Source organism: Rana temporaria, chromosome 11 (assembly GCF_905171775.1).
Source record: "Rana temporaria chromosome 11, aRanTem1.1, whole genome shotgun sequence".
Lineage (NCBI taxonomy): Eukaryota > Metazoa > Chordata > Amphibia > Anura > Ranidae > Rana > Rana temporaria.
The window spans coordinates 46,799,253-46,819,282 of record NC_053499.1 but is presented as its reverse complement, the minus strand read 5'-3'; the positions used below and the strand labels follow the sequence as shown (position 1 = coordinate 46,819,282).

Here is a 20,030-nt window from a genome sequence, read left to right as displayed (position 1 = left end):
ACGTTACCCCTGCTATATGAGGCGCATCTAATTTTAAGGTATGGACGTCGGAACAAGCGTCGAATTTGACGTTGTTTGCGTAAGTCGTACTTGAATAGGGTTGTGCGTAAGTTATCTTAGGCATTCTATCCGACATGATTCGGAGCATGCGCACTGGGATATGTCCACGGACGGCGCATGCGCCGTTCGTTCGGCCCCTCATTAGCATGGGGTCATGGGTCATTTTAATACAACACGCCCACTGCCTTGCTCATTTGAATTAGGCGGGCTTACGCCAGCCCATTTATGCTACGCCGCCGTAACTTAGGGAGCAAGTTATTTCTGAATACTGCACTTGCCTCTCTATGTTACGTCGGCGTAGCGCATATGAGATGCACTACGCCCGCTCAAAGATACGACAATGTATCTGAATCGCGGCCTATGAGTTGCTGTGGACACTGTGAATTTTAATGATGCTAAACAACGAACAGACTAAAAATCTCTTTCTGATCTTTACTAATAAAAAAACAATTAAAAAACATAATATGTTCTTAGGTTTTTAATCGTTTCATTTTATTGTTGTGACTAAAGATCAGTATTTTTTTCTTTACAGATGTTGACGGCAACTTTCTGTAACAAAGGGAAGCGTAAGGGAATGGATCATTTGGTGAATCAAAGTACAAAACTTCCTGGAACATTGATCTTTTTAGGGCCAATTAACACTAGTGAGCCATGCTGTACTCAGGGCCACTGGTGTGCTCTGGGAGACACAGTACCGATGCACCGATTCAGGCTCATCACACCATTTACTTTTTTTTCACAGAACTTTATTGAAATGTCACAAGTGACATTTTGATACAGTTCTATTTACTGCAGCAGGTTTGTGATACTGTGGTTCCCATTGCAGCCCAATGTGCTGAAAAAAAAAGCACTGCATGCACACTGCAGCAACACTGCCATGTGAACTGACATGATGTGAAACAAGGCACTTTGGGTATCTATGCATTGGAGCTGCACTGGAAATACCTGACTGCTAGGGTGACCACATTTCCAAACTGCCATTCAGGGACACCTTCCCTTCCCAAAATCAGCTTGTGCTGTAATGAATCACAGCACAGTGATTGGACACAAGAGGTGGGATTTATGATTTCTCCAATCACAAGCAGGGGGCGGGGATTGTGCTTCTCCAGGCATTCCCAGCCAGGACAAGTACTGTCAGTGAGTAAAGCAGTGATGTGGTGGCCATTTTTGGGGGCATCAGATTGGCCCGGGGGGTGGCTGTGTCAGTTTCATTCCGGGACACTGTATTGTCCTGGAATGAAAGTGCCTGGGACAGACCTGCAAAATGCGGGACTGTCCCGGGCAATCCGGGACATGTGGTCACCCTACTGACAGCATAGCCACAGCTGGCCCTAAACCATCGAAAAGTATATATTAAACATAGATTATTGCTTTGCACTGAGTAGAAAAATCTTGTCTGAGATACACTAAAAATCGCAAATGCACATTGATACATGGCTCACATGCATTTTTTTTATCTAAGCATGAGTGGTAAGCTGAGTGATTCTACAATTTTTCTTTTTGTTTAAATGAGTGTCTTAATGAACTGGTAGAAGTTTATCATTCAGCATATTAGGTACCCAGTATAGTTTTGGAGCATGGTCCTCTGCAACATGTTCACCTCCTCAACATAATCTGTTTGCTTAAATGGTTCTCTGGCTCTACTAGGTTAAGGTTGAAGTTTGGAAAAAAGAAAACCCTGGTTTGTTCTCTTGGATTCCTGGCCAGGGTCTGGGTAGGCATCTAAGACATAATCCTTGTTGCCTGGTGCACAGGTATGCTGCTTCTCTCTCTGAGAATATAGAAGACCACCATGGCCGCCAGCTAAGATCTTACAATGAGAATACAAGCCTTCATGGCTGATCTCCTGGGCTAGTTGTGTCAGTAGGGTAAACCAACAAGAGCATTTCTAGACTGTGTGATTATGGTTTTGGATAGAGTTGATGTTTACTGGCACACTTATACTCCTTAGGCCTCGTAACACGACCGAGTTTCTCTGCAAAAACCAGCAAGAAACTTGCTGGGAGATATTTTTTTGCCGAGGAAACCGGTCGTGTGTACATTTTCGTCGAGAAAACTGTCGAGAAACTCGACGAGCCAAAAAGAGAGCATGTTCTCTGTTTCCTTGACGGGAATGGAGAAAATTGGCTTGTCGAGTTCCTCGACAGCCTAACAAGGAACTTGACGAGCAAAACGATGTGTTTCGCCAGTCGAGTTCCTCGGTCGTGTGTACGAGGCTTTACTCATTTACACATCAAATCGTGGTAATAAAAAACTCCAAAGTGAACTGAATTATGGGTATTAGACCATCCCCCAAATATTGTAGGCCACAGCCAGTTTTATTCCAGATCAAAAAACAAGTCAAGCTATCGTTTTACCTGTTAAGTTGTAACATTTGATGCCTTCAGTTGTGCAGTTGCTGTTTAACAAGAAACATAAGAAGAGAACGTAAATATTGCATAATAGGTTGGGAAGAAGTGGAAACATATCTGATTTATCCAAAACTAAAGTAAAGATTCAGCAGTTATACCAAAATATTTTTTTCCTGATTACTACTTAAGACCTATAATGAACCTCTCTTTTAAGGTCTGTAGAATATTATTATCTTAAAGTGCTTGCTATGGGGGCCCCTGCTGTGTGTGTCCATTCACACATGGAGCGTGGCATGGCACAACCCCCCCCCCCCCCCGCTCTCTCCTCATTGTCTCATACTAATATGGTCATTAGATGGAGATGACAATCAAATACATTCAGAATTTGTGAGGGTGGACAAATGCTTGTTACATTTGTCTAACAATTTTTTTACAAATAGACCCTAAGTTTCATGTTCTCAGCTAAGTGACAGTGTTCCATGATAAGCCCACCCTCTCAGCAAGTTATCCTCATCATTCCTTACTTCTTTACTACCTTCCTGCTCAGAAGTAGGGATTCTGGGTACGTTTGAGCATTTGACTGCCCCAAATGACAATTTTAGGGCCTGAGAATCCAATCAACAGGCCCAAACACTCTGATGTGGCGAGAAGCAGTGACATGATCCATCCAAGCAAGCAAGCTACAATACTGAACCTTATTCATGGTGGACTTCTGCAGCAAGGTGGTGGTGAGAATGCTTTGCTTGAGGAATGGGCTATCAGGAGACAATGTCACAAACAATGTCTTTTTAAGTAAATCAAACTCAATTTTAAAAACAATATATATATATTTTTTTATTATAGAGTTTTTAATGAGTCATTTTTTTTTACTTTCCTTACAATGAGGAAGGAATTATGGGGTCCGAGGACTTGATGTCTCCTTGATAACAAAGCTTAAAAGGGTTGTAAAGGTTTGTGTTTTACAACCTTAAAGTGGATGTAAAGCCTTGCTTTGAGTGACAGGTTATTTACATATCTAGCTTGGACATGTTTATCATATGTTATGTTATGTTTATCATAATATGAGGTGATCCACAGTATAAAAAGTGAGAAATCCACCCCTCCCCCACATAACAAATCCTGGTAATATACAATGAACTGTGGATCACCTCATATTATGATAAACATAACATAACATATGATAAACATGTCCAAGCTAGATATGTAAATAACCTGTCACTCAAAGCAAGGAGAGAAAAAAAGACTCTGTATTTAGACAGGGTTTTATCTGGAAGTCTGTTAATTTTCACTGAACAATAAAAGAGGATTTCTCAGAGCTGGATTAACTCTGTGTGGCAAGACTGGGCACAGATGATAGGAAATCTTATTCTCTACATTGTGACATAAAAAAAAAAATTGGGGTTTACATCCATTTTAATTCATCCTATGCATTAAGGTAAAAAAACACCTGGCAAACACGGGCCCCCCAGCCCCCCGTTTTACTAACCTGAGCCCGTTCACCTGCTGTGCGCGTCCCCGGCGCCCTCTTCTCCAGGGAGTCTCGGGGGTTGGTTGGATAGATTGATAGCAGTGCAGCCAATGGCTCCCGCTGCTGTCAATCAAATCCAATGATGCGGCCGCCGGGCGGCAGGGCCGAGTCATACACTTGGCGACTTTGTACGCTGAGTGTATGACACAGGAGCGCGCCCGCAAGATAACCCCTTTGGGAGAGAGCTTCCCAGAGGGGGTTAGCTATTGCAGGGAAGAGCCACGAGAGCCGCTGTGGGACCCCAGAAGAGGAAGATCGGGGCCACTGTGTGCAAAACGAACTGCACAGTGGAGGTAAGTATTACATGTTTGGTATTTTTAAAAAAACACAAAGCTTTAGTATGACTGCAAAAGAGCAAAAATGGGAACACTCAAATAATATTATTAAGGGTAAGATTTTTTTTTTTTAAGCCATAATATGTTTTGGAATGGTCATACAAAAGCAAAAGAGTCAAATTGTTAATTTATAAGTGTTCGTACATGTAACATGTACTACTGCGCTGACTTCAGACAATAAATGTGACTAAACTACACACAACAATCATAAACAAACTCCAAAAAATAATATATATAGTGATGTGCTCACATAAACTACAGTAAACTACAACTGCAGCAGACGTACTATTAATATTTTATATTAGTATTTATTTAATTACATTGGTTTTTTGCGCCGGTATCACAACTCACATTATAAATTGTTAATTTAACAGTTTGATGCATGAGGACCACAGTTAAGCCTACTTCTGTTCCCACAAACCATTTTAAAGTTTTGTTGGGGTTTGAAATAAATATAACCCTTGCCAGGTGTTTAATATTGACTGTATTGCTCTTGGGAAGATTTACTAACTGATCCCAATTTCATTGTGTCACACACTGGCACAAAGGGTGTCATCAGAAAAGGCAGTAAGGAGAAATATTGGAGACACAGATGGCAGTTTGAATACTTATTCACTCAATCCAACGCTTTAAAAGCAGTCATGGCAAGAGCTGTGCTTTAAAAAAAAAAAATCATCATTACATGGCTATGCTTAACTTAAGAAGGCCAAACAAAAATGTTACATTTCTGAAACTTTTTGTGTCTTTAAGACTCAAAGTCATATATTTCCAAGACCCATAAACAAATTATCTTCAAATGAGTACAGCATTGGCTGACATATTTGCAGGTTCATGCTCTGAGGAAGAACCTTTTGTTAATAAAATTTCTGAATAGAGTGGATGTTTATTGGCACACTAGGGCTGACCATACATTATAGAATTTTCTTATTCAATTTCCTTTAGATTTACCTTCAACAATGTAGTGCAAGGGCCTGCCTGACTGCATACAAATTGAAAGTGTTTAGGTTTGACCTTATATTGTATGGTTTTGGTAAATCTAAAGGAAAAATGTACAAGAAAATTGTATAATGTATCACCAGCCTTACACTCCCTAATGTGCATGGTAAATGGTGGGAATAAAAAAAAAGAAACTGAAAAAGCTGAAATATGTATTTAAGTAAATTAGTATTTTTACTTTTTTTAATGAAAACTTACCTAAATTTAAAGCTTACGGTTATCATTCAATCTTTGAGTGGGAATGTCTAAATTGTATCTTCTGATAATGTTCTGTCTAGTAGAATCTGACACACAATTTGCTGTACTGAATTTCACAGATTCTGATGTGGACAGTGTCAATTTTAGAGAAGGGTCTTACCAGAATGAACAAGTGTCGTTGTCACTTGGCACTTCGTATCCTAAGGGGTATCTGTGGCCATATTCATCATAACACACATTACATTCAGAGACGCACTGCTTTGTCTCTTCATCATAGTATGGTTTGTCCTCCGGGCAGTTGGGATAGCAACCTGTTGGAACACATCGCAATTACAGTCAGTTCAAATTCTGTCAATACTGAGCATTTTATTTACAGAGCTCAATACATCTCACTGTACCTAAAATGAAGGGCATTTTTTGTGTTGGGGTAATACACAGAAAAACATGTTATCTGCATTTGTGCAATATGGTGTCATTCATGCAGAATTGCACCCCGATGCACCTTACCAATGGAAACACATTACAGTGTAATGCAATGACCCAAGCTATGTTATGGAACAAACAGTAGTTCCCCCTAAAATGGGACTTTAGAAGCCAGACACTAGGATATATGTAGAAACAATGTTTATTTTAATAGAAAATGTCAACAGACATACTTACAAAAGTTTAAAAACATGAACCAAGATGATTGTTGTTCATGTTGTTTATGTGTGTAACAATACAGGGATCAACAGAACATATAACAAAAACAATAGAACACGTTTCCAGTATACAACCCTCATTAGGGGTAACAAGCAGGGGTGAGTGCGGTCAAAATTATTTTTTTCTCAATGCAAATTGTTCCATATTAGAAAACTAATAGAAACAAATTGTAGAGATGGGGATACCAAGAAGCATTGGATTAATCCCCAACTTGAACTTGAAACTGGTAGATTCAGGTCCTGGGGATAACCCATGGGCAACGGTGTCCAAATTCCAATGATCCCGTATGGGGCAATCTGAGCTCAGCAGTCAGGATGTGGAGCTATCGGGACCTTCAATAAGGCAACCCCCAAATCAGTGGATGGCTCCAAGGTAGTTCCTGTATACCGATGTAATGGCCCGTATGGCAATGTGTCTGCGTAGTTGGCATTTCCCCTCCTTGTGGTGCCTCAAGGAGGGGAAACGCCAACTACATAGACACATTGCCATACGGGGACACATAAGGGCCATTACAGCAGGATACAGGAACTACCTTATACAAGTCATACAAGTCATGTGAACACACTGCAACAGTGTAAAATAAAACAGAAGTTTGTCTGCAGTTGAACCTCAATTCTTGTATGACATGTTAGGCCTTGTACACACGAGGAGACATGTCCGATGAAAACGGTCCGTGGACCGTTTTTATCGGACATGTCTCCTGGGAGCTTTTGGTCTGATGTGTGTACACACCATCAGACCAAAATCCCCACGGACAGAGAACGCTGTGACGTAGAAGACACCGACGTTCTCAAACACGGAAGTTCAATGCTTCCACGAATGCGTCGAATCAATTTGACGCATGCGCAGGATTTTGGTCTGCTGGTTAGACGTACTAACCAGCGGACATGTCCGACGCACAGGTTTCCAGCGGACAAGTTTCTAAGCACGCTAAGAAACTTTTGTCCACTGGAAATCTGTCCGCTAGGCCAGGAAACCGGTCTGATAGGCCGTACACACGACCGAACATGTCCGATGAAACTGGTCCATGTTCGGTCGTGTGTACGGGGCCTTAGAGTTAGTAATAGTCCAAATAAGATCTATTCTAAACTATACTTTACTTTAATTGTCCTTGGTTTTTTGGCATCTAATTGGCTCTTCTACCATTTTTTTAGCCCACAAGGGGCCATTAAATATTTATATTTCAAATGATATCTTCCATTACTTCTCATTATCAGTAGAGGTGAGTTTTGGAGTGTACATATCTTAGTCTGTTTTCACTGTACTGAGCCAATCATAGGCAGCCGGGATACTCCCCACCTTGCAGCCACATGTATGCATGTGACAAGCCCCAGCCTACTATGATTAGGGGATTGGCTCAGTGACAGTTTCCTTGTGGGCTCGCTCAGGTGTATTTGCACTAGGATCTGAACACACCTGAGATCAAGTGGAAATACTCTTCTTTATCATTTATAATCTTTTTAGCAAGAAGACACTTTTAGCATTATGTACCAGGCAGCTCTGACAGGCACAACTCCAATACTTCCAGATATTGTTGTAGATGGTCAGGTCCCACTTATTCCTCATATTCCTGCTGGCCTATCATTATTAACAGAGGACTAAAAAAGTAGGCAAACTTTAGCATGATCAGAAAAAGCTTTTCTTGTCATAATGGCATGTGATTTGCTAGGAGGCAGGAGGTACAGAAAGATGCTGAAGATGCTGTATGTGTAGGTAACTCTATGGGGGTCTATTTATAAAATAAATAAAATTCACTGGACAAATGTCCCCATATTTTGTCTATTAGATTTTTTTTTCCTATGATCACCAGCTCAAACTAGTGGCTATAATGTGGTATAATGCGGCCATAATGCAGAAAAATACTGCATTATGGCCACTAGATGGAGTTGAGAACCGTAGGAAATAAAGTTACTTGATAAAACACAGCGAAACGTGGGCAAAGGCTTGCAACATTCATCCACCAGAGTTATTATAAATAGACTTCTAAGTGTCTGAACTACATACTTATTAATATGTTTTGTTTTTTTTTGTGACAGAGTCTCTTTAAGAAACCTTAATGCTTATTAATAAAAATTGCTTAACAACAACAAAAATTGAAACAAAATAATTTTGTGACAATTATTAGTGGCTTCTTTTCTTACCTTCCAAACCTTGCAGATTCCGGTAACAAGTTCCATCAGGGTTCCTGCATGTCTTCATGCATTGTGATCCACATGGTTTGTAGTGCCATTCACACTCCCCTTCTGGGTTGTAGAAATCGCAAAACAGTGCTGTATTCAGATGGAGCAAAGAAATATATTAAAACTGGAGCTAAATATATAATTTCTCCCAAAATGTGTAATTCTCATGTCTAACTTTTCAACTACCTTTACAATGATTAGTATATACGTAGGGGCATAGGCGTGCGCACAGCGTGTGCCGGATGTGCCTGGGCACACCCTAATCAACCCATAGCATTATCGCTTTGTTTGCCTGTTGGAGGATAGGAAAGATCTTCCTCTTACCAACTCTGCCATAAGAACTGTGCCTACAGGTAGATCAATGTGCCAGGGCCATATATATGTAGACATATACACACACATGTGTTTTTGAGCTTTAGGGTGCACACACCTACTGTATACGAGGGGAGTTAAATAATAATATAGTGAATATAAGGACCCATTGGCATGTGATGAAGCACTGCATCACTATTCATTTTGAATAGAACCCCAATGCACCTCCAGAATAAACCTGCACTACAAGGCACACTGGGAGTTATAAACAAAAGGGAAATCCACTTTGCACTACAAGTGCAAAGTGCACTTGAAATTGCACTGTAAGTGCACTTGGAAGAGCAGTCGCTGTAAATCTAAGGGGTATATCAATTCAGAACAAATTCAGACATTTAGAGGATGGATATAAGGTTTAGTGTAGAACAAGACTTTTGAATAGTACATTAGCACAATAGAGGGATTTGGTACCAAAAGATGAACAGTCCCCACAAATGAGGAACATTTGGAAGCCATGCACGTTCCATGCAAATGTTATCAATAATACAGAAAATTACAGATTCAGGCAGTGCATAATATGTTTTTTTTTTTTTTTTTTTTTTTTAGTGAATCCTACTTTATGTATCTCTCTGTGGTTATACACATGTTTAGTTTTGCAATGGAATAAATTGATGTAATTAAAAAAATAATTGTGTTTAATTCTTTTCAACATAGGCTGAATAAATTACTTACGACACAAGTCAGGATTTCTCCAGCTGATACAGGTTCCCGCCTCACTGCAAGCTTGAGCATATGAAGCCACAGCGGTACAGAAACACTCACAATCCCCACCAGTGTCACAAGCACAGGCATCTGTGACGCAAGCATCATAGTATTTCAGTGGATCAACCTGAAAGTAAAAGTCAATGTAATGGTGAGTTTCAATATACATTTCCACACCATCCTGATCCTAGCATTATCTTAATATGAACTATTGTAGCTGTTGAAGTGCTTTGTTTTGAACACGCAACAATAATGCACTTATATTGATTGTATACATAGGATCATACCAGAGGATGGCAATCTGAGAACACTTGACTGGTGATGATGCTACATTGTCTCTGTGCCCAGGATTTTCTGTAAGGGTTTAGTGAGCAGGGATCCTTGGGGCTCATAGCATCTGGGCAGCTTGGTGAGAGCTTCCAGCTGTTGCCAAATTCTACCACATCTCCTACTACAGACAGACTTCTGGTGGTAAAGTCGTTATTGGCATTTCCATCATAGTTGCCACACAATCCACACACTCTGCCCTAAACAAAGGAAAAGAAAATCTTTAAAAACACTAGTATACGCATAAATTCAGAGATCTCTATTAAAAGGCATTGCAAGGCTTGTTAAACCTTTTCAAAATTACAAAAGCTTACCTGGAAGCTTGGATCCAGCTTGATAAACACAGTGGTCTTCATATCCCACTCCAAAACCAATCCATTGAGAGCTTCAATCACCATGTAGATACCCATCTGGTGCACTTTGTATGGTACATATTCTCCAGAATTAAGTTGGACCACTTCAAATTTCCCATCGCTCAGTATAAGCTCGTAATTCTAGGTAAAAAGGGCATACTCTATAGTTATTGACAGTGAAACCCTACAAACCTTATTTTCAAAGAAAACAAAAAGTTTTGTGAAATTTTTATTTTTTTAATTATTTTTTTTAGTTTGTATTTTGAGAATAACACTTACACCAAGGAAAACTTTTATGGACTTGGAGCAGGTTGTGCCTGTAGATCCACATGGAATGTTCTCAGTGATAACACGGAAAGATCCATTGGATGCATCGCTACTGCAATAATCCTGACATCAAAAGGGCAAATAGAGATAAGTTAGCACATCCATATAAGAAGTATTAGTTACAATCTAAAGAGTTCATGAAAATAGGTGGATAAGTCTATGAAAACAATAAAAATAAGATAGAAATATGAATATTTACCTGAACAAGGGTATATTCACAGTCCCCACTAAAACTGTATCTCTTGGTGTCATATGTGATGTAGTTACCATCACCATATACTGTACAGGTTCCCATGCATAGCTCACCGGTACACTCCCAGTTTCTGTTCACACAAGTACTAAAATTAAGAAGAAAATATGATAAAGATAAATGAACACAGAATTCTTAGTTTAGTTTTGCTTGCTATGTTATTTTCTGTACACCATCTAAATAAGGCTGCAATGAATCATAACTCATCGAAATTACAGTAAAAAACATGTGACATGCTACAATAAGTAATTAAAATAATATCCTGTAAATATCAAAATAATTCAAAGTACACAGTGCTTATATAATACTCATACAGCAAATTTAATAAAGAGTGGCTCGATCCATAATTATTGTGCAGAAAAATCCAGGAAAAATCTTCTTAATTCATTAGTGTTCATATAACACGTGATAAAGATACTGTGGAGAATTCATAAAGAGTGTTTAGGACACTCTTTAGTATTCCATCGTGCCTTCACACAGCAAATGTCGGCTTGGGTGACAGATTCAAGTACCTGTTGTAAAGGAAGTGCACTGATACTGGAGTGTCCATACAGACACTCTGCACTCAGTGCAGCTGTGCTTCCTGCACAGGAGCGGGGAGTTCTGTTTCTGGGTGGGCGTATATTGATGGAGATTCACAGACATTAGCTTCCCATATATACAGTAGCGCTCCCCCTGTGATTGACAGCAGGTAGTGGGCAGATCTTATCTAGCAGCTTGCTTTTGGCTGTAGAATCTACCCACTTCTTGCTGTCAATTACAAGAGGATTGAGGACCTGATGGGACACTAGCGTCTCAGCCTCCTATAGGTTGCACCCATTGTAGTCACTGGTTGTAAGGAAATTGAAAGCTGTAAATCTGACAGCATTCTTAAAGGATAGGTAAAGTAGTTATTCCTGCGCTACAGTAGAAACTGTTAGGTAGATTCACAAAGAGTTAGGCCGGCTTATCAGTAGATAAGCCGACCTAACTCTGAATCTACGCCGGCACTTGTTTAAGCGTATGCTCAAACTGAGATACGCTTAAACAAAGCTAAGATAGGCCGGCTTGCGCCGTTCTATCTGAGCTTGCAATTTTTTGGATGGCCGCTAGGTGGCGCTTCCATTGCGGCCGGTGTAGATTATGCGAGCCCGCCGCAGTCGATTAACGTCATTTCCGTAAGGCCTTAGGCGGCCTAAAGTTATTCCACCTATGAGGTGGAATAACAATGTTAAAGTATGGCCGCCTTTCCCGCCGCGAGGTTCGAATTATTTACGTCGTTTGCGTAAGTCGTCCGCGAATCGGGAGTTACTTCGTTTACGTCCACGTCAAAATCAATAGGCCCGTACGGCGAACTTAGCTGCAATGCACACTGGGAAATGTAGTCGCCCGGCACATGCGCAGTGTCAAAAAACTTCAAAAAACGTGAGGTCAAGCCTCATTACCATATAACACGCCCCCCTCCAAGTCATTTGAATTAGGCGCCCTTACGCCCACTCGTTTGAGGCTACGCCGCCGTAGATTAGCAGGTAAGTGGTTTGAAAATCACTACTAGCCTAGTTAATTTACGGCGGTGTAGCCTAAACAGGCTAGGCTAGGTCGTCCTAAATATAAGCCTTTTGAATCTACCTATATGTGTGCAGAGAGTAAAGGTGCAGCAACTACCGTATGGGCCAACCACTACCCACAGTGAGACACTTTGATTAAATTGCATCACCTCTCGGACTGAGTCGCAGTTGCATCATCCATCATTGGTGTATATCAGTTATGTTCAGTCATTCATGTTGATGGGAGCATAACACCATCCTGTGATTTCCTCTGCGACTGCATATATTATCTTTATGCTGTGATTCTATTTCTGCACCCAGCACTCTACTTGCACCTTGCAATTTCTCCACCTCTTGGACTGAGTCGCAGTTGCACCATTTACACTTTGTAACAATTAGACAATCTTGCGGTTCCATCCACCATTCATATGATGTGATTTTACTTACATTATACAGTCACCTATTTGTATGTATTTGCACTCTTATTCAGTTCACTGTTTTATTCATCCATCACATGTCCAGTCATTTATTTTGATTGGAGCATAACACCATCCTGCGATTTCCTCTGCGACTGCATATACTATTATCTCTACGTTGTGATTTTATTTATGCACCCGAGTCACCTTATCTGCACTGTTTGCACATTCATTCAGTACACCTTTGGATGCACCTTATCTTAGCATTTATAGCAATTTTTATCTTTCAGTCAGTCTATTTGCATATTTGCATATTCATTTATCAATTATACTATTTTGGTTATTTATACATTTTACCAATTACACCATTCTATGCTATTGGAGCGCAACACTATCTCTTGATTTTTTCCATTCTTAAAGGATAAGTTCTCATTTTTTAAATAAATACACATGTTTTGCAGGTAATAAAAATGTGCATTTATTTGTATTTTTTTATTGGGAGCCTGGAAAGCATTGCACCCATGATCAGCAGATTGTGGGTGCTATGCAGGGCTCAACTGTGCTGTGGTAGTTCAAGGGTGCCGGACCTTGTTGTCCTAAATTCACAGAACTCTGGGCGGGCATGCCATGGCTATGTTCTTTACAGATTCTAACAGAGAGCATGGGAGAATATCCCCTGCTGCCTGTGACATCGGGGAGTCAGGAAGGTGTGGGAGCCTTGGATTTGTAACATGTTACACCCTGAATATGGGTGTAACATTTTACAAAAGGTGAACTTATGCTTTAAAGGATAACTTCATCTTTCTGAACATGTTACATGTTGCACCAGAATTTAGGGTGTAAATTGTAATATATTCATCAACCTCACCCTGCAACCATTATACACCCCCCCCTCTATGACAGTGGGCAGGGAAATACTCTCTGCTGCCAAATTGAAAAAACAGAGTGGTGCCCACACAGCCATGTCATTCATTCATGGTAATCTGTGAATGAATGACTTACAAGCACCATCAGCCATTGCGGCAGATGGCTTGTAGTTCTCAATGAATTGAGAGGGTGCTGGTGAGCGCTCTTGTCATTCATTGACACTTTCTACAGCTTTCAAACAGAATGACCATACAGAGATATGGGCAGAAAGCTGTAGCAAGTGTCTACAGGAACCTGACTTTGCTCTTGTGATCTGCTAATCGTAATGCTATGCAAGCACATGAGAATTAAATAATAAATGCAGTTTTTACCGGCAAAAACATGTAAAAGGTAAACTGCGTTTAGGAATATTATTTACTACCTGAATCTTCTGCACATTTCAGTAAAGTTACCACAATTTGTAGCAGGGATTTTTGAATCTGGCACAGGGGATAGTGGCAGAAAAGTATTGATGGTGATTTACTGAAATTCCACCAAATGAGTGCAGCCACAACCGCATGTCCTAAAGAAGTAATGCAGATAGTTTTGCTGCAGACTTGTTAAAAATGCTTACAATGAAATTCACTGAGAGTGTCGGCAAAAAGTATACTAGGCTTATTCTCTTAACTTTATGCTCATTCGTTTTCATGTTTTTTTATCATTATAGCTTTACAAAATATAGGGCATGTGAAAAACCTTGATACTTCTCTCAACCGCCAATCCTATACATATTTTTACTTTGTCCTGAGTAATGCCTTGCACACACAATTGTTTTTCCTGGTGGGAAAACGGCCATGTATGCTCTTGGTCGGGAAAACCTGCCGTGTGTATGCTCCCGACAGGAAAACTGCGAGCAAAAAAATGAGAACTTGTTCTCTTTTTTCCTGCCGCGATTGTCAGTGTTTTTTTGCTCTGCAGTTTTCCTATGGGAAACACTGCAGTGGAGCATACACATAGCTGTTTTTTCCAACCAAAGCTGTTATGGCAGTTTTCCTGTCGGGAAAACCGGCCGTGTGTACGCAGGTTATCGGTTTTCCCGGCAGACATTTGACCGTCTGGAAAACCGATCATGTGTACGAGGCATAACACTTCTGTTTTCATCTTCTTTATAAATAAGTCCCTATATATTTTAGTAGAAACAAATTTTAACTGGTTACCATGTATTGCACTGCACTTTAATTTTAGCGCCAGGAGGGAATGCTTCATTGTTGTGGATACATGGACACTGCTGTTCTTGAACACAACCAGCTTGACCATCAGCTATAAGTCCGTCGGGGCAAACGCATCCAGAGATACACTGAGTGCTGTACTATAAGAGACATAATAAAACATATTTAGGATATCCCAATTGAAAGATTAATCACACAGCTCAACCAAAAAGTGGCCATTTACCACCCTTTTTGGATAAGTAAAGAGAAGTCTTTGCAAGTATCTATCTGCACTATGGAACTTCTAAATCAAAAGTTTTTTTTGTTTTTACTTTCAAACTGGCAGTTCTGTAATGAAGGTTACTTTTGGTATCAGCTGACATAATGTATTGAGGATATGTGAATCTTTTTGCTTACCTGCCATGACATGATGGGTGCAGGGCTGTAAAGGGATTGGAAAGCAGTCCACATACATAGGATGCCCCACATACACACTCAAATATACAAATGGTGTCAGCTTTTCTGTTCATTTTTGGTAAGGCATTCATGGGCACACAATATCCTGTCCTGAATGTAGTTATATTCTCTAATTACATATTATATTCTGTATTGCTAAAAGAACATATTTTTCTCTACCAAGATTCATTGTAATGTCAAGGGATCTCACAAAGCTGTTAGTTAAACTGATCACTGTTAAAAGGGCTCTTCAGCACATTGCAGAGATATCAGGATTGCACTCTTACAGCGCTGATATGACAATAGGTAATTCTTATTGTTTAGGCTGCTGGTTTCGCTCGCAAGCATCATTCAAGTTAAAACTTAGCCAAACCCTAGACAAACTAAATGCACAAATAAGATACATGTATGCAATCTGTTTTAACTGGCAATGGTATTTGTCATTTTACACAGCCAGTCCTGAGTTTTTACACAACCCTACTATATAGCACAGCCAGGTTGATAACCTCGCTTTTCTTTGCTGCAGTCAAGCAATACAACTTAAAAAGACCATTTCAACAACTTGCAAAACCTGAAAACTGCAGGTAAAAGTACAGCAAGTATTTTATTTGCAGTGTCTTTTCTTTCATAAACTTATATTTCTATTTACTTGCATTGTGCCTCCAAACTTGCTAGAAAATGTGACTACTCCTACAAGAGTCAATTCCCTAGCAAAGCCCCCTGCATGCCCTGACCTTCTCTGGAAATGTCTAATTACTCTCTTTGTTGGCCCAGTATCTGTACCCCTCTTTTTACCTCCCTATATAACATTTAAAGGATAAGTTTACCTTTAAAAAAAAAAAAATGCAATTTTTTTTCAGGGAAAAAATGTGCATTTTTTTTCTTCTTAGGAGCCTGCAGAGCAGCGCACGTGTGATCAGGATCACCTTGATGCCAGGCTTCTGCAGACTCTCATTACAGTTGTCTGTATGTACCTCCTTGTTTAATTGTGACATTGGGTGATGGAGGGGATATGCTTTAGTAACATGTTACACCCTAAATATGGGTGTAACATGTAACATGTTACTTAAAGTAATTGTAAAGTTTTGTTTTTTTATTTGTTTCTTTGAATAAAAAACATGTTATACTTACCTCCTCTGTTTCAGTTGGATGTGCACAGAGCAGCCCAGATCCTCCTCTTCTCGGGTCCCTCTTTGTTGCTCCTGGCCCCTCCCTCCTATCGAGTGCCCCCACAACCAGCAGCTGAGAGGAGAAAATTGGCCTCTCAGCTGCTGGCTGGCTTCTCTTATGTCACCATGTTGCTGTTTAGCATGCAGCAAAGTCCAGTTGGCTCAGAGTAATATATCTCTTAGTGCAGCATTACAATGGATTACATGAGAATGACATTGAGGAAAATTTTAGCAGTTACATTATTTGCATTTAAAAATATAATTAATGATTTATTTTTGCATCTGCCTAGAGGTTAGCTTAGTAGCTGGAGCTACAATGGTAGTTGACCCTTTGACTACATGTACACTTGTTAAGTTTTTGGGGTATATCAAATGTTAGTAGTGCCACACTGGAACTGGTTTGGTGTCAGCTTTTACAAGCAGAAGAGAGGGTCTACAATTTACTGTGGTTTTAATTTTTTAGATTAAAGGAAAAAATTCCTGAATTCCATAACAAGTAAAACAGAATTAAACTATCATGTTGAGTGCAAATTAGGATCAATAAAATTCTGATTACTCCTTCTGAAAGGAAACTAGAAGGCTGCAATTGCTAACCTCCTTCTGAATATAGTAGCTGACTGGCTGGTATACTGACCCACTTCAAAACACATATATATATGTATAGCTATGTGTTTACTAATGTTGTTGTAACTTACACACTGCATGTCATAGGTTTGACAGCTCTTCTGACACTCAGCTCCTTTAGTTCCTGCAGTCTTATTTGTGCAGTCAAAATATACCATGGGGGCAGCACAGACTAAAAACAGAACAAGATCCAAATAAAGATCAATATTAGTTACAAGATTTTAGAGCCAAAAGATTCTGTCATTGAAAAAATACAAACTTATATATAGGAATCATGTAGGGCAGTGGTTCTCAACCTGGGAGTCGGGATGATGATGATTTGCCAGGGGTCACCAAATCCTGGGCTGTTCCTGAAGCCTGCACTGTTCTCCCAGGAAGGGAGATGATAAGAGGGGGAGGAACAAAGAAAAAGGGAGCGAAAGGAAAAAAAGAGAGAGCAAGAAAGACAGTTAGAGGGAAGGATGGGGGGAAAAACAAGGAATTAGGATAGAGAGAGATGAAAGGGAAAGAAAGTTGAACAAAGAAAGAGAGGTACATCCTAAAATGTACCATAAGGGTTTTTAATACTGTACGAGTGTAAAGCACTCAGGGAGCGCTAAATGTCCACGGGTTAGGGGAGCAGATTACTTGTCTTGCCTTGGGTGCTTTCAACCCACGCTATGAAAATAATTTTACCGTTAGGGGTCCCCACAACTTGGGAAATTTTATCAAGGGGTCACGGCACTAGAAGGTTGAGAACCACTGATCTAGGGCATGTTTAATGTGTTTCTAAACCCACAACAGTAAAAATCAGTCTGTATATGCAGTAAAGCATGCTTGTTATAATCACTGTGGAACCTAAGGGATTAATCTTCTGCAATTTGATCCTGTATTCTCGGATCCTCCCCTTCTGCCACAGTCCCGAAACCATCTTCTGACAGAACAGAACCTTGGGAACAAGCTGCACATGCTCAGTTTGGTGTGTATTGCTAGAGAGCTTTTTTTTCTTGGGAGAGTGCATGTGATCAGCACAGGGTCAATCAGCACCATCCAGAGGATCAGGGGTTATGCAGCCTGACCCTGCATGAAAACTCAGAATAAAAAATCCTCCTACAAGCTTCAACCAGTGCTCTGATGGACACTGGTAGAAGTCCCAAGACTGCTCTAACTGCTGATGAGAAGAGGTATTTAGCAGTTTATATTAACTAAAACTATTGTATTTCCATGTTCTGTGTACTGTGGGAGACCAGATATAGTGATTTCAGGGTCCTGGGTTTAGTAAAACTTTAAGCTTGTTTGTTCATAGTTGAAGTTGTCTATATTAAAAAAAAAAATATAGAATGTATTGGCGGTTCAATACCAACTGGTTCATTGACTTTGTATATTTGGTTCCTTATTAAAAGATTTGATGCATCCCATATTTGTGTAAAGGCACAGTAAACTTAAAACCAATATTTTTTTTTGCAGATGCCTGTGATTCACCAAAATATTATTTTATTTCTTATGCCTGGGCAGCTTTACAGGGGTGAGGTCTCTTGAACTGCCCTGGCAATTACAGGGCATCTCAAGACTACATCTGTTGCCAGTCAGTTCTATTTCCCAACATTATTTATCTTTCCCCTATTATTGCAATGTCATAGCGATTCTCTATTATTTGCCATATCTAGTAATAATTTAAGTTGATCCAATTTAGCACTATGATCCATACACTAGAGTCTTTTAGAAATTGTGTGCCCAACTAGCTGTGATGTATTTCATAATGGTTCATTGGTAAGGAATCATCATTACCTAAAACATATAATCCCACTGAATCATATATAAAACTTAAAAGTGTGTACAAAAGAGGATTGTGAAGATACCTGGTACTTGAGTAACTCCAATGCAGTCTAGTTTTCCTGAAGAGCAGGTGCTATAACATGAATAAGAAGTATGTGAGTTTGACAGTCTAGAAACCCTCCTCTAAAAAATAAGCTATTTCCTGTACTCTGGTATTAAAAATAAATTGGTCCAAATCTACCCTCTTCCCCTTAGACAGCCATGCACCCTAGGCAGTCAATATTATCTCCCCTCAATGGATTCAGCGATTTAAATACCTAGACATTCATGTCTCCCATGATCTTCAGTCCTTCCTTGGCCTTAACATCACTCTTCTCGATACTCAACTTAAGTCTAAATGTAAGGTTTGGTCTGCTCTCCCCCTTTCTCTGATAGGAATGGTAAATTTAATCAAAATGCTTAATTAAAATGCTTTTTCTATCTAAATTTACCTACATGTTCAGACAATCCCGACAACAGAAATTTGAGAGCTGGTTCTAAAATTTTCCGACAACAAAAGTTCTTGTCGGAAATTCCGATCGTCTGTATGCAATTCTGACGCACAATAATGCTCAGAATAATTGAACTTAATTTTTCTTGGCTCGTTGTAGTGCTGTACGTCACTGCATTCTTGATGTTTGGAATTTCAGACATTTATGTGACCGTGTGTATGCAACACAAGTTTGGGCCAACATTCCGTCTGAAAAAAAATCCACGGTTTTGTTGTCGGAATAAGCATTAGGCTTATCTTCTCCATGGGAGATTTTTTCTATGATTTATCGGTGGCTGAGACTTCTCTATTGTTTCAGAAATGGAAAACGGATATTCCTACCCTCAATGAAGAGGAGTGGGAAGATGTGGTAGCTCAGTATATTAGAGAAAGGAAAGAAGAACGGCGCCCTCTAAGTGCAGTATGTTAATTTTTAATAGGTAAGGAATGTTAGGCCTCGTACACACGATAGGTTAACCAGAGGACAACGGTCTGATGGACCGTTTTCATCGGTCCAAACCGATTGTGTGTAGGCCCTCATAGGTTGTTTAACCATAGGTTAAAAAAAAGCCAATTTGCTTTAAATTTAACCGATGGATTCCTAACCGATGGGAAAAAAACGATCGTTAGTAGGCACAACCATCGGTTACAAATCCACGCATGCTCAGAATCAAGTTGACGCATGCTTGGAAGCATTGAACTTCGTTTTTTTCAGCACGTTGTTGTGTTTTACGTCACCGCATTCTGACACGATCGTTTTTTTAACCGATGGTGTGTAGGCATGACGAACCATCAGTCAGCTTCATCGGTTAACCTATGACAA

General features: G+C 39.9%; 1 protein-coding gene across 1 annotated transcript in view; it reads right to left on the bottom strand.

Moving 5' to 3' along the window:
* LOC120916786 (mucin-19-like) overlaps window positions 1-20,030 on the bottom strand; it is a 191,445-nt gene that overhangs the window by 40,457 nt on the left and 130,958 nt on the right. Inside the window, exons 61-71 of the mRNA XM_040327723.1 lie at window positions 18,762-18,811; window positions 16,995-17,095; window positions 14,684-14,835; window positions 10,628-10,766; window positions 10,381-10,491; window positions 10,063-10,242; window positions 9,709-9,948; window positions 9,392-9,548; window positions 8,312-8,440; window positions 5,629-5,779; window positions 2,418-2,458 (exon numbers count right to left, since the gene is read on the bottom strand). Of these exons, the coding sequence (XP_040183657.1) occupies window positions 2,418-2,458; window positions 5,629-5,779; window positions 8,312-8,440; window positions 9,392-9,548; window positions 9,709-9,948; window positions 10,063-10,242; window positions 10,381-10,491; window positions 10,628-10,766; window positions 14,684-14,835; window positions 16,995-17,095; window positions 18,762-18,811 (1,451 nt within the window). The remainder of the gene's footprint in view (window positions 1-2,417; window positions 2,459-5,628; window positions 5,780-8,311; window positions 8,441-9,391; window positions 9,549-9,708; window positions 9,949-10,062; window positions 10,243-10,380; window positions 10,492-10,627; window positions 10,767-14,683; window positions 14,836-16,994; window positions 17,096-18,761; window positions 18,812-20,030) is intronic.